We start from the raw sequence: 20,629 nt of genomic DNA on the forward strand, positions 1-20,629 counted from the left end.
GGGCTGGCTTCCTGCGCCCTGACCTCCCTTCTTAATGGGCTCTGCTTAATTAACTGCTCTCAGCTGCCTCTGCTTGGACACCAGGGGCAGGGCTCAGCTAGAGGTGCTGGAAATGCTGCGCTGCCACTTGTGCCCAGCCTGACCCCGTGGGCTGGGGGAACATGGGGCCACCCCAGCTATGGGGCTTCCTCGTGGCAGTGCTGTGACAGTGGTTCTCCTCTCCTTGGCAGGACGCTGGACAGCAGGGGAAGGGACTCCTCAAGATGCTGGAGCTCTCGGAGAGCAAGTCTGCAGGTGGGACGCTCTTTTCTGTGCCTGTCTGGTTGGGTCAGGGCTACCCTTTCCCAGCTCTCCCCTTTCAGTCCCAGCTTGACCTGGGCTGTGCTAGACCAACAAATTCCCCTTGAAGGGACCTGGGCAGAGCAGGAGGCTGTGGGCTTAGCTGGCTGTTGGCATCGCCAGCTGGCTGCAGCTATGTCTGCAGGGATGGGGGTGTGCTCTGAGCCGTTGCACCAAGGGGTGTCCAGCTTCCTAGGGGGTGGCAGGGTGCTGCCATCCCTGCCTGCACAGCGGCGCTTCCCTCCATGTGTCCAAGGACAGGAGGAGAGGGTCAGAGAGGAATGCTCTCAGCAGCACCCACTTTCCCTTGCCCACGGGGCAGCAGGCACAGACTGAAGTTCCATCTGAATATGAGGAGAAACTTTTTTACTTGGAGGATGCCAGGGCCCTGGAACAGGCTGCCCAGAGGGGTTGTGGAGTCTCCTTCTCCAGAGACATTCAAACCCACCTGGACATGATCCTGTGTGATCTGCTCTGGTGAACCTGCTTTAGTGGGTGGGTTGGACTGGATGATCTCCAGAGGTCACTTCCCACCCAAACCAGTCTGCGATTTTGTGTTTCTGTGGCTCACGCTGCAGGGTGACCAGGCAGGGCTGACGTGTGCTCTTGTTGCAGGTGCTGATGTGGAGACCCCCCTCCCTGGACTAGGAGACCAACAGTCCCCTCCCACCCTCTCATCCGGAGCCGGGGGGCCAGTGGCAGACACCCCCCGCTCCCTTCAGCACCTTCCTTTCGCTGTCTCCCCTCCAAAACCCGGTGTCTCCTTCTCAGAAGCCACAGACTGTGCGGTGGACTTAGAGCCACATGCGGCTCTTCGCTTGGGCAGCCAGCAGCAGACCAAAGGCTGCCGCCGGAGAAAGCGCAAGTTCTGAGGCCAGCGGTGTGGGCCTGCCCGGCGCCGTACCCCCGCTTCACCCGCAGCCTTGTTCTCCCACCCCCTTTTATATGTTTTTTACAACCTGTGCAGGGAATGCCGGGTGGAGAAGTGACTGTGTGTTTTATAGGTGCCTGTGCAGCTTTGCTCTCTGTTAAAGAAATGGAAATATATTTATGTATGTTTCTATGAAACTGCAGCAACACAGAGGAGCTGTGCTGTATTTCTCTGGGGAATGGGAGGCAGTGGAGGGAGGAGAGGAGGAATGGCAGATGGTGTGTCCAAATTCAGCTTCCCAAGGCCTGTCCTTGGGCTGTAGAGGGGCCGTGAGAGCCCTGGGCGGCGGTGCCCGGTGCAGCGGCACATGGCTGACCTTCCCAGCCTCGGTGCCAGCTGACAGCCGCAGCCAGGGGCTGCAGGGACCGCTGGAGCGAAAACCATGATGTCCCCACGTCCTCGGTGTCACAGTGCCTGCCAGCGGGCTCGTGTGGGTCGAGTACTGCTGTGTGCCCGGACCCCGTGGCTGAGCCGTGAGGGTCACTGCCGCGAAGCCCCTCACCGGGAGCAGGGAGGCTGATGACTGGGTTGTTTAGTTAATGGGATGAGCGGATGCGGAGTTAATTAAAACTCGGTCTTAGATTGAAAAGCGCTCACGGGAACCGGGAGCGGCCCCTCCCACGGGGGCGCCCTGGGGCGGTGCGCGCGGGGCCGCCCATTGGCCAGGGCGGGGCCGGCGGCGCGGCGGGCCGGCCAATGGCGGGGGGGGGGGCGGGACGCCTGCGGGCGCTGCTTCTGTTGCCGGGCAACGGCAGCGGCGTTGGCAACGGTCCCAGCGGCGTTGGCAACGGTCCCGGCGCCGCCACCGGGCGCCCTCCGCCGCCGCCCCGCAGCCATGAGCAGCCCCGAGCGCCGCACCGCGAATCGGTGAGGGGCTTCTGCCCGGCAAAGCCGGGGTGGGGGTGAGCAGGATCCTCCTGCCGCCCAGGTGTTGAATCTCCCGGGCAGGGGAGAGACCAGCCTCCGGCCTCTTGCAGGTGGAGGGGCGCCCCGGGCCGGGCGAGGCCGGGCCAGCCCCCTTCTCCCCCAGCCCCCGCGGACCACCCTGGCAGCTTCGCCGTCGTGGGGCGCAGCTGCCGCCTCCACTCCCGGCTGCCGGGTCGTGATGGCAGTGAGACCACGGCCCCATGGAGCAGGGATGCAGAGGGGAGGTGGGAGGCAGAGCGGGGATGGGCCCCCCCAGCCCTGCTTGTGTGCTCGGGTGTGGGCAGGAGTGTGTCCTGTCCTCCTTCGGGCCAGGGCTCACCAGGTGACATGCCACCTCCCTCCATGCAGTCCTGCAATGAACCATCATCCAAGTCACCCAACTGATGGTCCCGCCTGCACACCGGTAAGGCCCATCTCTGCCCCACACCCCGTGAGAAGCACCCCCTGCCCTTTAGGCCTGTCCTAATGAGCTGTCCTCAGGTACAAAGAGCCCTGCTGGGGCTCACCATCCCCCTGGAGACGCTGCAGGTGCTGAAGAACCGCATGCTGCAGGCCATGGGCGAGGGGCTGAGCCGCCAGACACACGCACAGGCCAGCGTCCGTATGTTGCCCACCTACATCTGCTCCACACCTAACGGCACCGGTAAGATAGCCCAGCCTGGGGATGGGCCGCTCTGCTACCTGCAGCCTCACACACCTCACTGGACATGGCTTTAGGGATGCCAGGGAGGGCTGCACCAGTCTCTGGCCAGTTATGGGGTCCATAAGCTGCACTTGCATGGACTCTACCAATCCCCAGCATAGGGGCAGAGGCCATGAGCTGGCTCCCTTGGCCCCTCTGGTGTTCTCAGGCTCTCAGGAGCTTTCCCTGTGGGTGAATGACTGTCCCTGGGACAGGGTGAGGAGCAGATTTGGGGCACCTGCCACAGACCAGGTCTCTGCCTGACACCGCCTCTGCTGCCCTGTAGAGAAGGGCGAATTCCTGGTGGTGGAACTGTGCCAGAAGCACGTCCGGACCCTGTGGGTGACCCTCCAGGGCGACGGCAACCAGTCCCCCCAAGTGACGCAGAATATCTTTGACATGCCAGAGGACATCCCACAGGGCACAGGGGAAGCGGTATGAGTCGGCCGCGGCACAGGGTGGCTGGTGCTGGGTTGCCCAGCACCACGGAGGCTCAGCAGGACTCCAGCCTGGGCGCTGGGTAAGGGGGAGCAGCCGGTCACCCTGGCCATGCCTTTGCAGCTGTTTGACTTCATCGCGCAATGCGTGCAGAAGTTCCTGACTGACATCAGCAGACTGGAGGATCACCTCCCCTTGGGCTTTGTCTTCCCCTTCAGCTGCAAGCAGACACGCCTGGACAAGGTGAGTGGGACAACCCTGACCTGTGGCCACAGCTGCCTCCTCCTCAGCTCATCATCAGCGTGGAATGGGGCTGGCCTGGTGGTGGAGTCCAATGGATCTGCCACGTGCTCTCCACAGGCCGAGCTCATCTCCTGGTCCAAGAACTTCAGCTGCAGTGGTGTGGAGGGGAAGGACATTGTGGAGCTGCTGCAGTCGGCCATCAACAAGCAGGTGGGTGGGCTGGAGGGGCCTGGCTGGGGTCTGCGCCTGTGGGAGGGGCTGATGATGCTCTTTGCATTCCTTTGCCCCTGGCCAGCTCAAAAATGTGGAGGTCGTTGCCCTGATGAATAACACTGTGGGCACCATGATGACCTGCAGTGTGGAGGGAAAACCTTGCGAGATCGCCTTGGTCGTGGGTGAGCAGCGTGCACCGCGCATGGCAGGGTGGTGGGTGCTGGGGGGGCACTGCACTGGGGCTCACCCCCATTGCTCCTGCAGACCAGGGCACCAACAGCTGCTTCATGGCCGAAGCATCCCTGGTGGAGACGGTAGAGGCCAGTGGACGGATGTGTGTCAGCACCGAGTGGGGCTGCTTTGGGGATGATGGCAGCCTGAACGATGTCGTGACGCCCTACGACCAGCACGTGGATGAAGAATCCTCCAAGCCAGGGGAGAGGAGGTGATCCCACCTCCCAGTGAGGGCCGGGTCCCAGGCATGCCAGGCCCCACCAACAGAAGCACTTGATCCCCTGTGACACTCCTGGGTGCTCTGAAAGGGCCATTAGGTTGCTGGGGGGGGTGACTGAACCCTGCTTGGGCCGCATGCAGGTTTGAGAAGCTGGTGGGCACCCTGTACCTGGGGGAGATTGTCCGGCACACGATGATCGCCCTGGCTGCAGAGAAAGCGGTCTTTGTTGAGAGCAATATCAACATCCTGAAGACCAAGGGTGTGCTCAGCACCCAGCAGGCCATGGAGATCATCGAGTGAGTGTCTGGGGAACAGGAGCTGCTGTGGGTGGGAGGAAGGGGGGTGATGGGTGGGTGTCCCTGTCCGTGAGCCCCTGACCCTGTTAGCCAGTGCTGTGCTCTCCCTTGCAGTGAGGAGGAAGGCATGGCCAAGGCAAGGAGCCTTTTGGAGGGTCTGGGACTTCGGCCGAGTGAGCCTGACTGCTGCCGGATGCAGCAGGTCTGCCGGGCGGTGGTGAGCCGTGCTGCCGCGCTCTGCGCCACTGGGCTGTCCGCCATCCTCACCTACATGTGCCGCAGCCGGGAGCTGGAGTGCTTGACGGTCAACGTGGGGGTGGATGGTGACTTGTACCAAGGCCACTCCAGGTGAGGAGGGACACGGGGTTCCTGCCAGAGTCCCACCCCAGGGGGATGCTTCATGCCCTGTCCTTGGCATCTTCTTCCTCCACCAGGTTCAGAGAGATCCTGGAGAGTGTGACAGCACTGCTGGCTCCCGACTGCAAGGTCACCTTCGTGCCCACATTGGATGGGACTGGGCGGGGGGCAGCCATAGTGACAGCGGTGGCTTTGCGCCTGGTGGCCCAGCGCCGCGAGGTGGATCAGGTGCTGGCCCCGCTGCGGCTCAGCCGCGATGACCTGAAGCGTGTCCAAGGACTGATGAGGCGGGAGATGGACCTGGGGCTGGGCCGGGAGACCAACCCCACCGCCTCTGTCCGCATGCTGCCCACCTACGTTCGCAACACGCCCGATGGCGGCGGTGAGTGCCGAGGGCTTGGGAAAGGGGGTGCTGGGGTGGCCGTGGCCCCACTGATTCCCTGTGCTGGCTCCCCACAGAGCAAGGCAAATTCCTGGCGTTGGACCTGGGGGGGACAAATTTCCGGGTGCTGATGGTGGAGGTGGGAGCAGACGGCATCCGCATGGCCAGTGAGATCTATGTCATCCCAACCGCTGTCACACAAGGCACCGGCGAGGCGGTGAGGCTGAGGACCTGTGGCTGAGGGGTGGGATGAAGGGTGGGAATTTCCTCCCCCCCATTGCTGCCTGTGGGCCCAGGAAAGGGCTGGGAGACCCCACAGCATTGCCTCAACTTGGCCTCTGAGACCATGGCCGCTCTCCACAGCTCTTCAACCACATCGTGGAGTGCATCATGGACTTCCAGGTGAAGCAGGACCTGGGGGATCAGGTCCTGCCACTCGGCTTCACCTTCTCCTTCCCCTGCCAGCAGCTGGGCCTGGATAAGGTGAGTGGGGCAGCTCTGGCCCCAGGGAGATGTGGGGGTCCCCAGGCACGAGGTGGCTGCCCAGCCCCTGCTCCTGCCCCTCTCGCAGGCTGTGCTGCTGACCTGGACCAAAGGCTTCAGCGCCTCAGACTGCGTGGGGAAGGACGTGGTCCAGCTGCTGCGGGAGGCTGCCCAGCGCAAACAGGTAGGGAAGGACAGAGGACACATCCGCTCTCCCCAGGTGTCACCCTGCACCCTGTGGTGCCAGCCTCAGGAGCTGGCTGGTGCCACTGAGCCACGTGTCCCTGTCTCCTGTTTGGCAGCACTTAGGGCTGAAGGTGGTCGCCGTGGTCAACGACACGGTGGGAACCATGATGTCCTGTGGCTATGATGATCCCAAATGTGAAATTGGCCTCATTGTGGGTGAGGAGCATCTCTGCACCCAGGGGATCCCTCATGCCCTCACCACCGCCCCAGCCCGCGTGGCACAGCCACAGGGTGCCAGGCAGCTCTGCCAGGGCTGTGGTGGTGGTGACACAAGCACGGGGCCCACAGGGACAGGGACCAACGCCTGCTACATGGAGGAGATGCACAATGTGGGTACTGTGGAGGGGGAGCAGGGCCGCATGTGCATCAACATGGAGTGGGGGGCCTTTGGGGACAATGGCTGCCTGGATGACATCTTCACTGACTTTGACCTGGTGGTGGATAAGAAAACAATCAACCCGGGCAAGCAGAGGTGGGTGAGAGCCCTGGTGTGGGGAGGGAGCTGGGTGGGCGTGGCTGTGCCCTGCTAAGGTTGCCAGGGCTGTGCCTGGGGCAGGTTTGAGAAGCTCATCAGTGGCATGTACCTGGGCGAGATCGTGCGCCACATCTTGCTGGCACTGGTGGACAAACGGCTCCTGTTCCATGGCAAGCCCTGCCCCAAGCTCCAGACCAACAACATCTTCCCAACCAAGTTCCTCTCCACCATCGAGATGTGAGTGGCAGGTTCCCTGAGCCCAGCCAGAGCCCCAGGAGAGGGGCAATGCTACACTGATGGGGCGCATGCAGGGTGATGTCACCTCCAGCCCCTGGGATGGGGATGGAGACAGTGATGCTAACGGTGTGTCTGGGACAGCGATGGGCTGGGCCTGCGGAAGGTACAGGCCATCCTGGAGGACCTGGAGCTCCAGGCCACCTTTGAGGACAGCACGCTGGTGCGGGAGGTGTGCCAGACCGTGTCCAAGCGGGCAGCCCAGCTCTGTGCCGCCGGCCTGGCTGCCGTGGTGGAGAAGATGCGGCAGAACCAGGGCCTGGACCAGCTCGTCGTCACCGTGGGGGTGGACGGTACCCTGTACAAGCTGCACCCATGGTGAGTGGGGCTGAGTGGCACAGGTACCCACCAGGGACCCATGCCCTAGAGGAGGGGTCCAGGGGAGCCATGGGGGCATCAGCCCTCACCCTCCTCTCTTGCTCATCCCAGCTTCTCCCAGCATGTCCAGCAGACGCTGAAGGACCTGGCACCCAAGTGCATCGTCACCTTCAGGCAGTCGGAGGATGGCTCGGGCAAGGGGGCTGCGCTCGTGGCGGCCGTGGCCTGCCGCGAGGTTAAGCTCTAGGGACAGCCGCCACTGCCATCAATAAAGCACTGTGTTCCACGCCTTGGACTCCTTGGGGGACATGGTGGGGAGGACAGTGCATGGCCGGGCACAGCCCCACGTAGCAATATATATCCAATTTATTTACATTCACGTCCGGCAGACCCCCCGCCCGCGGCACCGCTATGTACATAAGGCCAAGTGTAAATACTTGAATGCACTTAATACAGAATTAAAAAAACGGTCTTTACACAACACGGCACGGGGCCTGGGGTCGCCCAGCCCCACACGCAGACAGCACGACGGGACCGCACGCACGACGCACACCCAGCGCCCCCCCAGCCCCCGCCATGGGGCTGCAGGACCCCTGGGGGACCCAGCTGCCGTGGGGCACGGGCATCCTTGCAAGGGGGCCAGGCAACCCTCCCTGGGGGCTGTGGGGCAGCAGGGACCCATGGTTCAGCCGGGTCCCCCCCACCCCATGGCAGCAGTCCCCCAGGAGTGGGGTCAGGGCCCCCACTGCGCTCAGCACTCGGCCTCGGAGAAGAGGGCACCGTCCTGCTTGCCCACCTCGGCCACGGCGGCGGCCAGCTGCGAGAGGTTGCCATTGGGGAAGTGCCGCGCTTCCCACAGGTTGAGGATCATGGCTGTGGGGCTGGGCTTCGAGGCAAAGAAGCTGAGATGGCTGTGGGGATGGAACAGAGGGACCACATCAGGGGACAAGGATGGCTCTGCACCCCAGGACCAGCCCCGTGCTGGCCTCACCTTGGGCACCATGCTGCTCCCAGGGTCCCACAGCATGCCAGCTCCAGCCAAAGGTGCAGGATGAGGACAGAAGCCCCTCTTTCCCATCCGTTGTGCCACCCCATCCCTGTCCCCACCACTGTCCCCATCCCAGGCCACCTGTCAAGGTTGAGTTTCTGGGCCAATGTCCTCCAGTCGGCTCCCCGGGTGCCTGGCGGGTCCAGGCTGCTGATGATCTTCTGGCGGATGAGGAAGGGGATCTTGAAGGCACTGGGTCCCACCAGGGCTGGGGCACCCACCTCACTGTCGGGGACCAGCCAGTCGGAAAACCTCGTGTCCTAGGGGAGGGGACCAGTGGCGGAGATGTGAGCCCATCCCAGGGTCACCCTTGGGGCCCCTCTGGCACTGCCCTCACCTTGGCGATGTTGAAGTTGACGGTGAAGCTCTGCCCGTCGCCCTCCACCTGCCAGACCCAGATCTTGCAGGCCAGCTCGCAGGTGCTGGGGCTCAGGCGCTCCAGGGTGAAGGTGCAGTGCAGGAAGGGCTGCAGCCCACTCCAGATGTGGTAGAAGGGGATCTCCTGCCGGGGGGGGCAGGTAGTGGTGGATGGGGGGAGGTACAAGGTTGTAGGGACACTCCCAGCATCCCCATCCCCACCCAGCGGCCAGGCTGCTCACCTGGTAGCTGGCAAGGAGCTTGCTCTTCCAGAGGGAGCTGGGCATGTCATGGATGGAGAGGCGCAGGTTGTGGTAACTGTCCTTGAAGTGCAGCACCCGGGGGGCTCCGATCAGCTGTCCCCCCAGCTGCTTCTCCAGCTGGATCACCTCCTGCCGGCACGGGCAGTGGTCAGGCAGGACACACTGCACCCCCGGAGCCCAGTCCTGCCTCACACCGAGCCGGATGGCAGGGGGGGTTGCATGGGGACCACCAGGTACCTTGAGGACATCCTGCGTGTCGCTGAGGCAGTAGACACGGATGTTGTACTCGAGCGAGGGGCAGGCGGCCGGCGCGAACAGGACCAGCTTGAGGCGCTTGGAGGCCGCCATGCTGAGGGACTCCCCGACCAGGGCGAAGCGTCCCAGCTGCTCTGTGAAGATGTAGCAAGCCTGCGCTTCCAGCTGGCAGTAGTACAGCTCCGTGCACGGCTCGGCACCCAGCTGCAGCACGTCCTGCAGCACCCAGGCAGAGATGAGATGCATCCCAGGCACGGGCATCCCTCCTCCAACCCTGACCCCAGCGGACACTCACCTCCCAGGTGCCCTCGCACGACTGCTTCTTCAGGCGGATGCTCCAGTTCTCAGCACTGGCCTCCACGCAGTGACCCATGGCCAGGATGGCGGGGCGGGTGAGCAGGACCCCGGGGGGCCCACAGCTGACAATGGGGCTCAGCAGCGTCTGGCAGCCGGCCAGGGGCAACCTGGGGCAGCAAAAGGGGCACCTGAGCAGGGACAGACCCCCCCAGCAGCCCCGTGCCCCAGCAGCCCCAGCTGCGGCACCTACCTCACCTCCTCCTGCTTGTGCAGGGTCAGGTACACCTCGTAGATCTTCCCCCGTGGGATGGCATCGGGTGGGATGAGCAGGCTGATCCCTGGACGGGGGGTTGCAGATGTGGGGGGTGAGCTCCACAGGGACCCGCCCACATTGGGTGATGCTCCCGCACCCCACGCCCACCCCCTTGTACCTGTGTTGGGGATCATGAGCCGCCCCCCTAAGAAGTTGAAGGTGCCATAGGCCATGTTAGTGGTGCCGCGGGGCAGGGAGCGAAAGTAGCTCTGGGTGGAGAGCCGGGCCATGAAGTCGGCACCCTCGGCGGCAGGTGAGCTGTGGTGCAGCGTGTGCCGCCCGGCGCCCAGCGGGCTCAGCAGGTGCCCATTGGGCAGCTGGAGCTTGGCAGGACCATCCTGGCGTGGGCAGAGCGAGCCCTGGTAGGTCATGGTGGTGGTGCTGAGGTCGGGCTGGATGGTGAGCAGGTTGGGGTTGTCTGCGACACAGAGCAGGGGACCGTGGCACCAGGCATGGCGGGGACAGGGGGGGTCCCTGTCGGCAACACAGTGGCACAGCTGGCCCTGGGGGGCATGGGGCACACAGTCCCTGCCCCATGGTAAGGACCCTATGGCGCACAGCCACCCTTGGGGGTCCAAAGGGCATTGAGACCCTGCCCCATGGCACAGCCCCTTGGGGCAAAGTCACCCCTGAGGTTCCCAGAGCACCAGCCCAGGGCACAGGTCCTACAGGGACCAGGAACCCTGTAGGACACACAGCCAGGGACACTATGTGGCACAAAGCACTGACCCACAGTCAAGGACCCTTTAAGATACAGTGTCCCTGTCCCTACGTCAGGGATGCCAGAGGGCACAGAGTCCCCAGCCAGGGCCAGTGATGCCCTGGGACGCACAGCCCCTGCCCAGTGTCCTCCTCACTCACCGGCTTTGCTGGGCTTGATGCTGACGGGCTGGAAGCCCGCGGTGAGGATGGAGGAGTCAGCCACATCAGCATCCAGGCCCCCCTTCTTTCGGCAGTACACCAGCACCCCCACCAGCAGCAGCAGCACCAGGCACACGGCCACGGCCACCAGCCCCACGTACAGCGCCACGTCCTCCGCACCGGGGGCAGCTGCGTGGGGCAGGGTGTCAGCAGCCATGGGCACCCATCCCAGCGGACAGCCCCACCGTCCCCACCGTGCTCACCGCGGCTGCAGAGCTCGGAGGTGCAGTTGCGGGTGTCCAGCTCAGGGCCATGGCAGTCCCGGCCCCCGTTGCGCGGCGCTGGCTCTGAGCACTCCCGGCTGCGCCAGTGGGTGCACTCGGCCCCGCACACCGACCACTTGCTCCACTCTGACCAGGCGCCGTCCACTGCAGGCACAGCCGGGGGTCAGTGCCCCCTGCCATCCCCCTTCCCCTGCCCCAGGGCCAGCCGAGACGGACACACGGGGTGGGGGGGAGGACGAGACACCTAGGGGGACAGGGACTGTGATGGGTGCAGCAGGGAGTGCAGCATCGGCATGGTGGCGGGGCCCCAGGTGGGGCGGGTACCTGGGCAGAGGGTGGTGCAGGCTGTTTTCTGCACATTTTGGCCCTCACAGAAAGCCCCCCCATTGAGGGGTGTGGGGTTGGTGCAGGTCCGGCTCCGCTTCTGCCAGCCCCGTCCGCAGCTGGTGCTGCAGCCCGACCACTGTGTCCACGTTGACCAGCCGCCGTTCACTGGGTGGAGAGGGACCCATCAAGCATCCCGCCAGGACCGGGGGCACAAGGAGGGACAGGACGGGGAGGGTGACACCAGAGCAGCATGACGGGGCCAGGCACGGTGGGGCTGTACCGTAGACGGTGATGGCAGCAGAGGCACTGCGGCGACGGGCCACAATGTTTTTGGCCACGCATGTGTAGTTGGCGGTGTCGGCCAGACGGGCCTGCCGCAGCACCAGGCTGTGCTCTGGTGTCACGTAAACGTTGGCGTCCAGCGCCGGGTCCACCAGCTCCTCGTTGCGCAGCCACTCCACCTGTGGGGCACAGGGACGTCACTGGGTGCCCACCTGGACCTCCCCATCAGGGAGCATGCCCTGTGTCCCTTCGGGCAAGAGACACCCTCGGTGGGGCTCACCTCGGCAGGGGGGATGCCCTCGGGAGGGCGGCATGGCAGCACGATGCCCTGCTCGATGGAGACCTCCCTGGCTGTTGGCTCCTGCTCAAAGTTCTTGCGGAGATCTGGGGAGGTGCACGGGTGAGTGGGAGGCTGGGGCCAAGGCCCCGCACCCCATCCAGGCACCCGCAGACACTCACAGGCGATGCGCACAAAGGCTTTCTGGCTCTTGGTGGTGCCAGAGGAGCTCCAGGCCACGCACTGGCACCAGTACTCCTCCAGCCCAAAGATCTTCTCCACTTGCTGGCGGGTGACCTCGATGCGCACCTCCATCACCGGCAGCCCTGCCACCGGCGGGCAGCACATCAGCCCCAGCACGCTGGGAACAGCTCCCACAGCCCCAGCCCCACGCAACATCCCCACCAGAGAGCGGCACACACGGCTGCCTGTCACCAGGGCTGGTGCCATCCTTTCAGCCAGTACTCACCGGTGCTGCGGTCGGTGCTGTGCTGCGTGATGTGGTCACCCTGGTGCACCCACTCGCCATTGCACTTGAAGTAGATCTGCGTGGCGGGGGTGGCGCGGCAGGCCAGGCTCACCGCCTTGTTCTTCACGATGTAGACGTCCTCCGGCTCCAGCTGGAAGTGCGGCAGCAGGTCCAGGGATGCGCCGGACACCGGGTTGGCCACAGTCGCACTTTGCTGAGCACCTGTGTGGAGACAGAGGCTCAGCCACCTCCAGTGTGCCCAGGCTGGGCAATCATTCACCCTGGCATGCCCCTGTGCTGGTGGCCCTGTGCCTCACCACTGTCCCCCCACCAGCAATATGGCAGCCCCCTCCCAGCCCCGCCATCCATCAGGGAGAGCAGCTACACACTGGCTGCGCCTGCTGAACCCGCGCCGATCCCTCATGTCCACACTTAGTGCTAATGAAAAGGAAATGTAGTGTGACCAACAAGGGCCATCGCTCACGCCTGCCGGGGTGTCCACTGCCCCCCTTCCCCAGCACGCTGTAAGGCACCGGCTGGGGGACACATCCTGCCCCGCCACAGCCTGGGGTGCCACAGGGATGCAGGGTGAGGGGTGCGGTGTGTGCCCATGCCCTGGGGACACGGCAGGGTGGCACAGCAGTGTGGCCCGTCTTATGCCATTGGCACCCACCTGGGAGTGTGCACAGGCACAGTACATGGGGGCTGGATTTCCCCAGTGTCCCCAGGGTTGGTGAGGGTGGCTCAGGGCTGCACACATGTCCCTTCGGGGTTGTGGGTGCCATGCACCAAGGCAGGGTCCCCACGGGAACAGCAGCACTGGGGACATGGCATGTGACATGGTCCTGTAGTGCCAACATCCCCCTGCCCGGACACAACCGGGTGCCCCCGCTCCCCCTACCCCGCCGGTGCCCACTGCAGAAAGAGTTAATAAACCAGGGCCCTAAATAAGCATTTGATTAACAAACGATAAAATAGCGATTGTGTCACTGAATGAAGCTGTAATTGCTGCTGCTAATTGGCTGGTTAGAATTTAATAAGCAATTAAATGGGATGGAATGCGCAGTAATTAAGTGCCTTCCTTTGGCAACCGCCCGCTGCCCCCCACACGCCCGCGGGACCCCCGCTGCCCCTGCCCGCCCCAGCCGGCTCCCGCCTGGCACAGCCGCCTGCATGACGGGGACAAGGCTGTGGGGGACACGGGGGTCCCTCAGGCCCTGGCCATGTCCCCCAGTGGCTCCAGGCTGCACTGCTCCCCCCAGCTGGATCAGACCACTCCAAGCCGGGCAGCCAAGCCCACCGGGACGGGCAAGGTGCGGCAGCTCATTTACGCGGGGAAGATAAACGGCCACCATAACGCGCCAGTTATTACCCCATCAGCACTTTTACAATGTCGCTGGCAATTAATTTAATTAAAACCCCTGTCGGGGATATACAGGCATTTCATATTTCACTGCTTTAACGACCCCCCCCAGACGCAGACCAGGGCCGGCCCGGGGGGTCACGGCGCGGACAGCCGCTGCAGTCCCCGGTGCAGTGCCGACCCCAGTACCGGCTGCGGCACCGCTCGCCGCAACATCGGCGCCTCCCGCTCAGGCAGCCCTGGGCGTCCGCATCGCATTGCCCGCGATGGCACATGGGCCGTGCCGACCAAGGGGCTGAGATGGGCAAAAGGCAACCCAATTTCATTATTGACCACCAGGTTTGCTGCTGCACGGCGCCGCTGCTGCCTGCTGCCCGGGCAGCTGCGGCGGGCACACAGGATGAATGGGGGAGCGGTGCTGCAGGGCTAAGCCTTTTAATCACACGTGAAATGAATATAGCGGGCGCTGAGCTGTGTGTCCATCCAACATGGCAGAGCGGAGGGGTGTGGGAAGCCTTGGGCTCGCAGCAATGGGGAAGGGAGGCAGGACAGGCTTAGAGCACCCCCAGCCACCCACCCAACCAGGGTGCTGGGTGCCTTTTGAGTAGGATGTGACCACAGGCAGCAAACAAAGCTGGGGACATGCAGGGAGCAGCAGAGTCAGAGGTCTGCCAGGCACCCCACACAGCCTCTGGGTGGGATGCTGTCCTGCCGCTGGGCACCGTGCTGGGCACTGGTGGGGCTCTGCACTGTGGTGCAGTCACGGACGGAGCCATGTGGAACAGCCGGGAGGCTGCAGCTGGCCGGGAGCCCCGGTGAGGGAGCGGAGGGGCTGCAGTCTGGAAGCCACATGCACCACGGGCACCCCATCCATGACGGGTACCCTGCGCACTGTAGGCACTGCATTCACAACAGGCACCCCATGCACTCCGTGGCCATCCAATGCACTGCAGCCACCCCATGCAGTGGGCCTGTGACAAACACCGCTGGTATCTCATGTGCCAGGGGTGCCCCACACCCTGCGGGCACCCCACATCCCATGGGTGCCCCATGCTCTGCAGGTGCCCCCATGTACCATGGGCTCCCACACACCACAGACACCCCAGGCAGCACAGGCACCCCCTACGTCACAGACACCCCACACAGCGTGGGCACGCCTAGCCCGTGGGCACAGCGTGAGTACGCCGTGGGCAGCGGCCCCCCACGCTATACTGTGCCGGCTCCCGCACGCATCGGCCTCGCCGCTCACCTGCCGCCGCGTTGCCATGGAGACAGGTGAGATGCTTATGTCACCTTGGCAAAAGGAACTGGAGAACTTCAGTGGGGATGAGGGACAGGGGGGACAGTGGGATGCTGGGTCCCACTCACCCCTAGGGCCCCCCTTGTTGTGGCAGGGGGCACAGCTTGCTGCTCTCTCAGCAGCCGAACGGGTAATTGGGAGCATGCTTTGCTACCAACGCAAATAAATCACAGCTGGTAAAGCCAATGCATTAAGCAAGGCTTTATTATCAATTATCCCCCACCCACGTGGGCTAATGAGCCCACCAGCAGGCCTGACAAAGGGGCAGGGGGCTGGGGAGCAGGGCTGTGCCGCCCGCCTTTGGGTGCTGGGGGGATGGGGGCACCCTGCTACAGGCTCTGAGCATCTGCCTTCACTGTGGCACCCCTAGCTGCTCCCAGTCCCCTCCCTATGCACAGAACCCCCCTGCTCCATGTGCCCCCCAGCCACTGCCACCCCAGCTGGCCACACAGCCCCTCACCATAGTGCCTGCCTCCCCCCAGCACCAGAAACACTGTGTACTGGTGTTACTGGGCAGGGAGAGGCTGTAGGACACTGCATTGCCTAGCGTGGGGGGGCCACTGCTGGGACCACATGCCAGCAGGTGCCCCCCCCCCAGCCTGGTCCCTCTGGTCCTCAAGGGGCCGATCTTGTCCCAGTGCTGATGCCAAGAGCAGCTCACCGGGAGCCTTGGCACCTGCTGCGGGGAGAAGCCAAGAAGGTCAGCGTGTTCTTGGCGAGAAGAGGCTGCCCGCCGGTGGCTGCAGCACTGCCAGCCCTGACACCGGCACGCTGGTGCGCACCTGCTCAGCACAGCTGCCCCAGGAGGGAGCAGGGAGCTGGAGAAGACTTGGGCAGCAGTGGTCTGCCCCAAACGCCACGGCCTAGCCAGGACCTGCGCAGCGGGCACCCTTGGCACCGAGCCGTCCCCACCAGCCCTACCCCAGCCTCCCTGTGCCCCTGTCCCCTGCCTGGCACTGGCCGCCCTGCGGTGACATGGGGACTGCAACACCAGCACCTGCCCCTGCCAGCTGTGCCCCCACTCTGGGGACCTCCCCAAATCCCCACAGGCTTTACAGCCGGCATTCAATCCCAGCTGGCATCCCATCCACCGTGCCCATGCCAGGCCTGGCATGCCATTAACGTGAAAGATTTCCTTGCACTTCCTCAGTGCCCGGTCTGTGCCCTGGCAGCAGGTAATCAAAGCAATAATTGCTACTGATTGTGTCAGCCTAAACGAGGGAAGAGTGGGTACCAGGGGGAGGGCAGAAGATGTTCAGCGGTGCCCAGGTGAGCCTGGGAGTGCCAGCCCTGCCTGCAGCCCCACACACAGGGGTCCCCGCCGACTGCACTTTGCTTTCTGCTGCGCACAGAGGAGGGGAGCTGGCACGACTTGCTGCCATCAAAAGCTTGTCTGAGGCTTTGAGTAGGGCAGCATCCTGCCGGGAGAGCCTGGCTCCGAGCTGCGATGAAGCAGTGCTGCCCCCAGCAGACCCTCAGCCAGGGGCCACGGCGTCTGCCTGCAGCTGCTCCAACGCTACCTGGAGCATTTGGGCACTGGCAAACGTTCCCCCTGCACTCCCCTTCCCATCCCACACAGGCCCCACGGTGACGCCAGGCGGTTGCCAGTGCCAGCCCCAGCCGGGCAGGGAGCCAGCAGGGTCGGATGCCAACACCGGGCAGCACGGCTCGGCCCCCCGCCAGTCTGGCGTGTGGCGAGCACCGGGCATGATGTGACAATGGGCACAGACTGCCGACTCGTCCCCTGTGCTCCAACGGGCACCGTGCCCCCGAGGATGCCCCTGCCTGCTCCAGGGCTGTGTCCCCAATTTCCTGGCATGTCCCCACAAGCTGGCCACTGTCCTGGCCCCCCAGGCGTGTGACCCCCGTGTGCCAGCCCCCTGGCCAAGGGAGAGGCTGGGGGGCGGCGGGGGCCAGAGTGTGCCTGTCTCCCAGGGAGCGCGTGGCAGTGTCTGGGCGCTGATTAAGCAAGCGCTTGTTATGAATGAATTAGTCAGGCGGGTTTGCATGACAATGAAGCTGCCTAATTACGGATTTGAGCTGATAACGCTCTCCCCATTACATGCAATTAGCGTGTCCCATGGCAGGCAGGGCTCCCCATGGGCTGCACCCTCATCCCAACCCACAGCCTCAAGCAGTGCCCACGCCAGGCCCACGCTGCCCGGTGGGAAAGGGTCCTGTCCTGGCTGGCCCTGGCTCGGTGGGGGATGGAGGGGCTCCCCCACCGACACTGGGAAGGTTTTGGGGGGCACAGGACCAGCCCAGCCCCACGTGCTGGGGCTGTCACTGTGGTCCCACACCCGGGGAACTGAGCGGCTTTCCTGGCTCACCTTTAACTGACAGTGAAGAGCCAACGCTCCCACCAAGCCCTGGTCCTGCCGGCAGGAGCTGTCAAGGTCACACTCATCCCCACGTTCCCACTGGAGTGGGGAGAGGAAACGAGTGGGGGCCGGGAAGGCCCCTCCAGCCACACAATGGTCCCGGGTGCAGGTTCCAGTCCTGCAGCCTCTCCTCCCACCCACAGGTGGCACACAGTGGTGACAGCAGCCCTGGCATCCCACAAGCCTGTGGCAGCAAGAGGGGGCTGGGACCTGAGACCCCTAACCTGTGGGCAGGGTCTGGGGGAGCAAGAGTGAGCTGTGATCTGCCTGCAGCCACATGGGAGCAGCGCCCAAAGAGTGGGCAGGCAGCAGAGCTAAGGGGTACTGGGCAACTGGGCCTAACTGGCTGAAGACGGGGTGTCAGTGTGCCCAGTCTGGAGCCAGCCCGGCCCAGCCTGTCTGCAGGCAGACACATGACGCATGGAGCAGCGGTGGTGCCGACAGCTCGTGTGGTGTTGGCACAGCGGGTGCAGGGTAGGACACGGCAGGACATGCATTGGGCAGTCCCCATGCCATCAACCCTCGGGCACCGGAACCAGTCCCGGGGTGGTCTCAGGTATTGCCAGCCATGCAGGTGGGATAGGGGTTCAGCTGACCCATGGCTGTGTGGCACCCGCAATGGCTCTGGGGGTGCCCAGCCCCTGGTGGCACCGTCAGCACCCCAACCCCCTCCTGCAGGCACCTGCCAGACTCCGCACGGTTTGATGTAGTGCCAGTCCTGTGTGGCACCGAGCCAGAACAAACAGCCCTGGGTGAGCTGCGTCTGCCGCACGCTCACGTTGACAGCCGGCACACGCCAGCTCTGCTTGCCACCCTGCCCTCCTGCCTGCCCCGCGGAGGCACCGGTGCCCAGCCAGGGGCAGGCTGTAGGGCACTGATGGGATGCGGTGACCTGGGGTGCCAGGCTGCAGGGCACCAAATTGTGGGGTGGCTGCCTGCTGTAGCCTGAGGGTCCCCGGCAGCCTGGTGCAGCTGGCAGCCCTATATGGCTCACATGCAGTGAAAGCAGAGCCCGTGACCCTGGCCAGAGCGGCTGGGGCAGGAGCTCGTGTGGGTCACATTCTCTGGGGTGAGAGCCAGCCTGGGGCAGGAGATGTACTGCGGCCTGGCACTGACTGCCACAGATGCCAAGGGGAATGGCACATGGTAGTGCTGGGTCAGGGGCAGCTCGGAGGAAAGACACTGCCCTGTGCCCTTACACCCCTGCCAGTGTGGCGTTTGAGCAGGGCTGCTCCCATGTCTCGGGTGCTTGCCCCACACTGCTGTCCATGGGTGAGCCCCCGGCCCCCGCTGCTGCTCCCACCCTTCCCCTGTGGGCAACACACTGTGGACGCTCAGCCGTGGCTGCAGGCAGGGTCCCTTTGCCTGGACACCCGGGGTAGCATGTCCCTGACCTGTGCCTTGGTGTCCCCTGGGAACGGGTGCCCTGCCATGCCATGCCATGCCAGGCTGGAGCAGCACCCGGTGTGCAGAGGCCGAGCCCTGTCATGTCTGTGCCGAGCAGCAGCCGTGCAGGTGGCTGGGCTGAGTTGCGCCACGGCCGGCTGTGAGCTGCCTGCCAAGCGAGCGGCGGGGACAAGCTCCCGCGCTGCGCTGCCCCGAGCCGGCGCTGGCACTGCCGGGCCCTCACACACCTCCTGCCGCAGAGCTGGCATGGGGTGACCCGGTGCAGCCGCCCCCCATCTTGCCATCCTCCGATTCCATTCATGGGTCACCATGACCCTGTGGGTGCCATGGGGGACAGCAGTGTTCTGTGCCCAGCAGGGGGTCGCTAGCCACAGCACCCACCCATATGGGGTCTCCTGCACCGACGGGGTGCCCATCCACCATGCCACTCACCGTGCTGGCTCTGCAGTGTCCCCCTGCAGATGGGGACATGCTGCGAGCGCTGGGCGCACGGTCCCTGGTGTGTCCAGGCAGGAAGGACGGGTGCGGAGAGCACAGGGGCTGCAGCCTGGCTGGGTGCCCGCCGTGCCTGCACGGCACACTGAGGCCAGGCTACGGGACATCTCCGGTGGCAGCAGGAGGGTCGGTGGGCCGGACCCCCGGGACGCAGAGGGTCCCCCCGCCCGGGTCCCCCGCAGAGTGCACGTCCAGCCTCGCGCAGCTCCCCGCCCCCAGCCCGGTCCTTTGTCTGCAGCCGCCACTTCCAGGCTGCCGTGTCACCTGCCAGCAGCCGCCAGCCCCGGGCACCCCCCGACCGCCAGCCCGGCAGCCGCCAGCCCCGGGGGTCCGGCCCAGCCCGCTCCCGCACCCGCCTGCTCCTGCCCTGGGCGGGCAGAGCCGGGGGCAGCCGAACTCCGGACCGTCCCCGTCTGCAGCAACACCGACGCAGCTCCGCATACCCCCACGCCACGGCCACCCACGCGCACCCCCACGGCGTGACAGCACCCCTCCAGGCCATCCCGTCACCACAGTCCCCCGTGTCCCGGCCAGGTGACAGTGATGGCAGGGTCCCCGTGCGCGGAGCAGATCCGCTGCGGACACCGGTGCCCGGGACCGGCGGAACCCCGGGGAAGCGGAGCCGTGACGGGGAAGCGCCAGTCCACCCGGTGCGGACAGCGTCCGGGGCAGTGCCGGCTGGGCACGCGTGTGCGGCCATGCGTGGGCACGGCGGGGGACGGCAGCGCCTGCCGTGGGGCAGGGAGCACGCCGCCCGCCCGGGAGGGCACCCCGCGGACCCGCCGGTACCCCACAGCCGGCCGGGCGCTACACACAGGGAACGGCCCCCGACCCTCCCGTGTCCCGTCCCCGGGAGGGCACCCGGTTCCCCGCAGGACGCCCGCCCACCGCCGCTCCCCGGGTGACCTTGCCCAACGCCCAGTGCCGGTGCTCGGTCTCCGCCGCGCCCCTCCCGCCCGGAGCCCGGTGCCCGCGGGGGGCGCGCGGTGACTCACCGGCGGCGGCGAGGAGGGCAGCGGCGAGCAGGGCACCGAGCGGCCCCGGCGCGGCGGCGGCGGTGGCGGCAGCGGCGGCGGGGGCCCGGCGGCGGCGCGGCCGCGCACCCATGGCGCGCCCCGCGGAGCGCTGCGCGGCGCGGGGCGAGGGAGCAGGGCGGGCCGCGCTCCGCGGCGCCCTCAGCGGGCCATGGCGCCACCGGCCCCGCCACCGCCACCGGCCCGGCCCCGCCGCTGCTGCCGCCCGCCGCCGCGCCGCTCCGCCGCTCCGCCCGGGCGCCGCCAATGCGGGGCGGCGAGCGCGGACCCGCCCGCGGAAGGGACGGCGCAACAGCTGGGCGCGCCCCCGCCGCCGTCCCCCGCCCCGCTCCCCACCGCCGGCACCGCACCCCCCTGTCTGCATCTCCCGCTCTGTATCCCGCCCCCCACGGGCCGGCGCTGGAGTCCGCATCCTTCCCCGAGCGCCGCAGCCCCCCACGCGGCACCCGGGGCTTGCACCCGCCCGGGACCCGGTGCTCCCCCCGAGCACGGCATCCCCCGCTCTTGGACACCCCACCCCCGGCAGAGCACCCACCCC

The 20,629-nt window shown here is 65.6% G+C and overlaps 3 protein-coding genes across 13 annotated transcripts in view; 2 read left to right on the plus strand and 1 right to left on the minus strand.

The window, feature by feature from the left end:
* UIMC1 (ubiquitin interaction motif containing 1) overlaps positions 1-1,420 on the plus strand; it is a 40,098-nt gene extending 38,678 nt beyond the window's left edge. For 7 of the 8 annotated variants that reach the window (XR_010466104.1, XM_065029593.1, XM_065029592.1 and 4 more), the window contains 2 exons: positions 231-294; positions 955-1,420. Coding sequence is in view for 6 of the 8 variants with exons in the window: in XM_065029593.1 (XP_064885665.1) it covers positions 231-294; positions 955-1,211 (321 nt within the window). In the remaining 2 variants the exon portion in view is untranslated. Of the gene's footprint in view, positions 1-230; positions 295-954 lie in introns of those variants that run through there. The other variant, XR_010466105.1, reaches the window with a different exon arrangement.
* Positions 1,421-2,022: 602 nt separating this feature from the next.
* HK3 (hexokinase 3) lies at positions 2,023-7,364 on the plus strand. Of its 2 annotated transcripts, XM_065029574.1 has the most exons (20): positions 2,024-2,137; positions 2,248-2,421; positions 2,546-2,600; positions 2,678-2,840; positions 3,166-3,314; positions 3,441-3,560; positions 3,678-3,770; positions 3,856-3,955; positions 4,038-4,218; positions 4,368-4,523; positions 4,638-4,871; positions 4,958-5,262; positions 5,340-5,479; positions 5,626-5,745; positions 5,834-5,929; positions 6,048-6,147; positions 6,280-6,463; positions 6,548-6,703; positions 6,845-7,078; positions 7,190-7,364. In XM_065029574.1, exons 1-20 carry the CDS (start codon positions 2,106-2,108, stop codon positions 7,323-7,325), a joined length of 2,928 nt encoding a protein of 975 aa, XP_064885646.1. In that variant the 5' UTR covers positions 2,024-2,105; the 3' UTR covers positions 7,326-7,364. The 2 variants fall into 2 exon arrangements, with proteins under 2 accessions (XP_064885647.1, XP_064885646.1); XM_065029575.1 differs by lacking the exon at positions 4,368-4,523 and having other exon boundaries at positions 2,023-2,137.
* Positions 7,365-7,426: 62 nt separating this feature from the next.
* Positions 7,427-20,300, minus strand: UNC5A (unc-5 netrin receptor A). Of its 3 annotated transcripts, XM_065029566.1 has the most exons (16): positions 20,053-20,294; positions 12,112-12,333; positions 11,825-11,968; positions 11,646-11,749; positions 11,364-11,544; positions 11,081-11,248; positions 10,736-10,900; positions 10,473-10,661; positions 9,730-10,029; positions 9,549-9,636; positions 9,297-9,465; positions 8,984-9,217; positions 8,726-8,875; positions 8,464-8,628; positions 8,208-8,386; positions 7,427-7,989 (listed from the first exon to the last, which is right to left on the minus strand). In XM_065029566.1, the coding sequence occupies exons 1-16, from the start codon at positions 20,162-20,164 to the stop codon at positions 7,830-7,832; spliced, it is 2,730 nt and encodes a 909-aa protein (XP_064885638.1). In that variant the 5' UTR covers positions 20,165-20,294; the 3' UTR covers positions 7,427-7,829. The 3 variants fall into 3 exon arrangements, with proteins under 3 accessions (XP_064885638.1, XP_064885640.1, XP_064885639.1); XM_065029568.1 differs by lacking the exon at positions 10,473-10,661 and having other exon boundaries at positions 20,053-20,300; XM_065029567.1 differs by lacking the exon at positions 11,081-11,248 and having other exon boundaries at positions 20,053-20,296.
* Positions 20,301-20,629: the final 329 nt, after the last annotated feature.

The sequence above is a fragment of the Columba livia genome, chromosome 14 (assembly GCF_036013475.1).
Source record: "Columba livia isolate bColLiv1 breed racing homer chromosome 14, bColLiv1.pat.W.v2, whole genome shotgun sequence".
Taxonomy (NCBI): Eukaryota; Metazoa; Chordata; class Aves; order Columbiformes; family Columbidae; genus Columba; species Columba livia.